General features: G+C 46.4%; 1 protein-coding gene across 2 annotated transcripts in view; it reads right to left on the bottom strand.

The window, feature by feature from the left end:
* stat4 (signal transducer and activator of transcription 4) overlaps nucleotides 1-261 on the bottom strand; it is an 18753-nt gene that overhangs the window by 15992 nt on the left and 2500 nt on the right. For both annotated transcript variants that reach the window (XM_035677111.1, XM_035677112.1), the window contains exon 3: nucleotides 66-201. In XM_035677111.1, coding sequence (XP_035533004.1) covers nucleotides 66-201 — 136 coding nt within the window. The remainder of the gene's footprint in view (nucleotides 1-65; nucleotides 202-261) is intronic.

Raw genomic sequence — 261 nt, 5'->3', positions numbered from 1 at the left:
AAGTGTGTTGTGAGTATGAGACACCGGTAATAATGAGCTGAAGTTGTTGGCGGAGGGTGACACACCTGTAGCTGCTGTTGGATGATTTTCATGTTGTGTCTTTGTAGGAAGTTCTGCTCATGTGAGCGCACTCTATCCAGCTGAGACAGCAGGTTGGTGAACAGCACCGTCGCCATTGAATCATCGGTAGCTGCTGTGTCCCTGAAAAACAGACAAGGCACAAAAATAAAACCCATAAAACTAGTGATCGACCGATACATC

This window comes from Morone saxatilis, unplaced genomic scaffold (assembly GCF_004916995.1).
Source record: "Morone saxatilis isolate NCDOM2014 unplaced genomic scaffold, NCSU_SB_2.0 Contig5, whole genome shotgun sequence".
In the NCBI taxonomy this organism is placed as follows: domain Eukaryota; kingdom Metazoa; phylum Chordata; class Actinopteri; family Moronidae; genus Morone; species Morone saxatilis.
The sequence above is the reverse complement of the archived record's forward strand: the minus strand, read 5'-3'. Positions and strand labels throughout refer to the sequence as shown.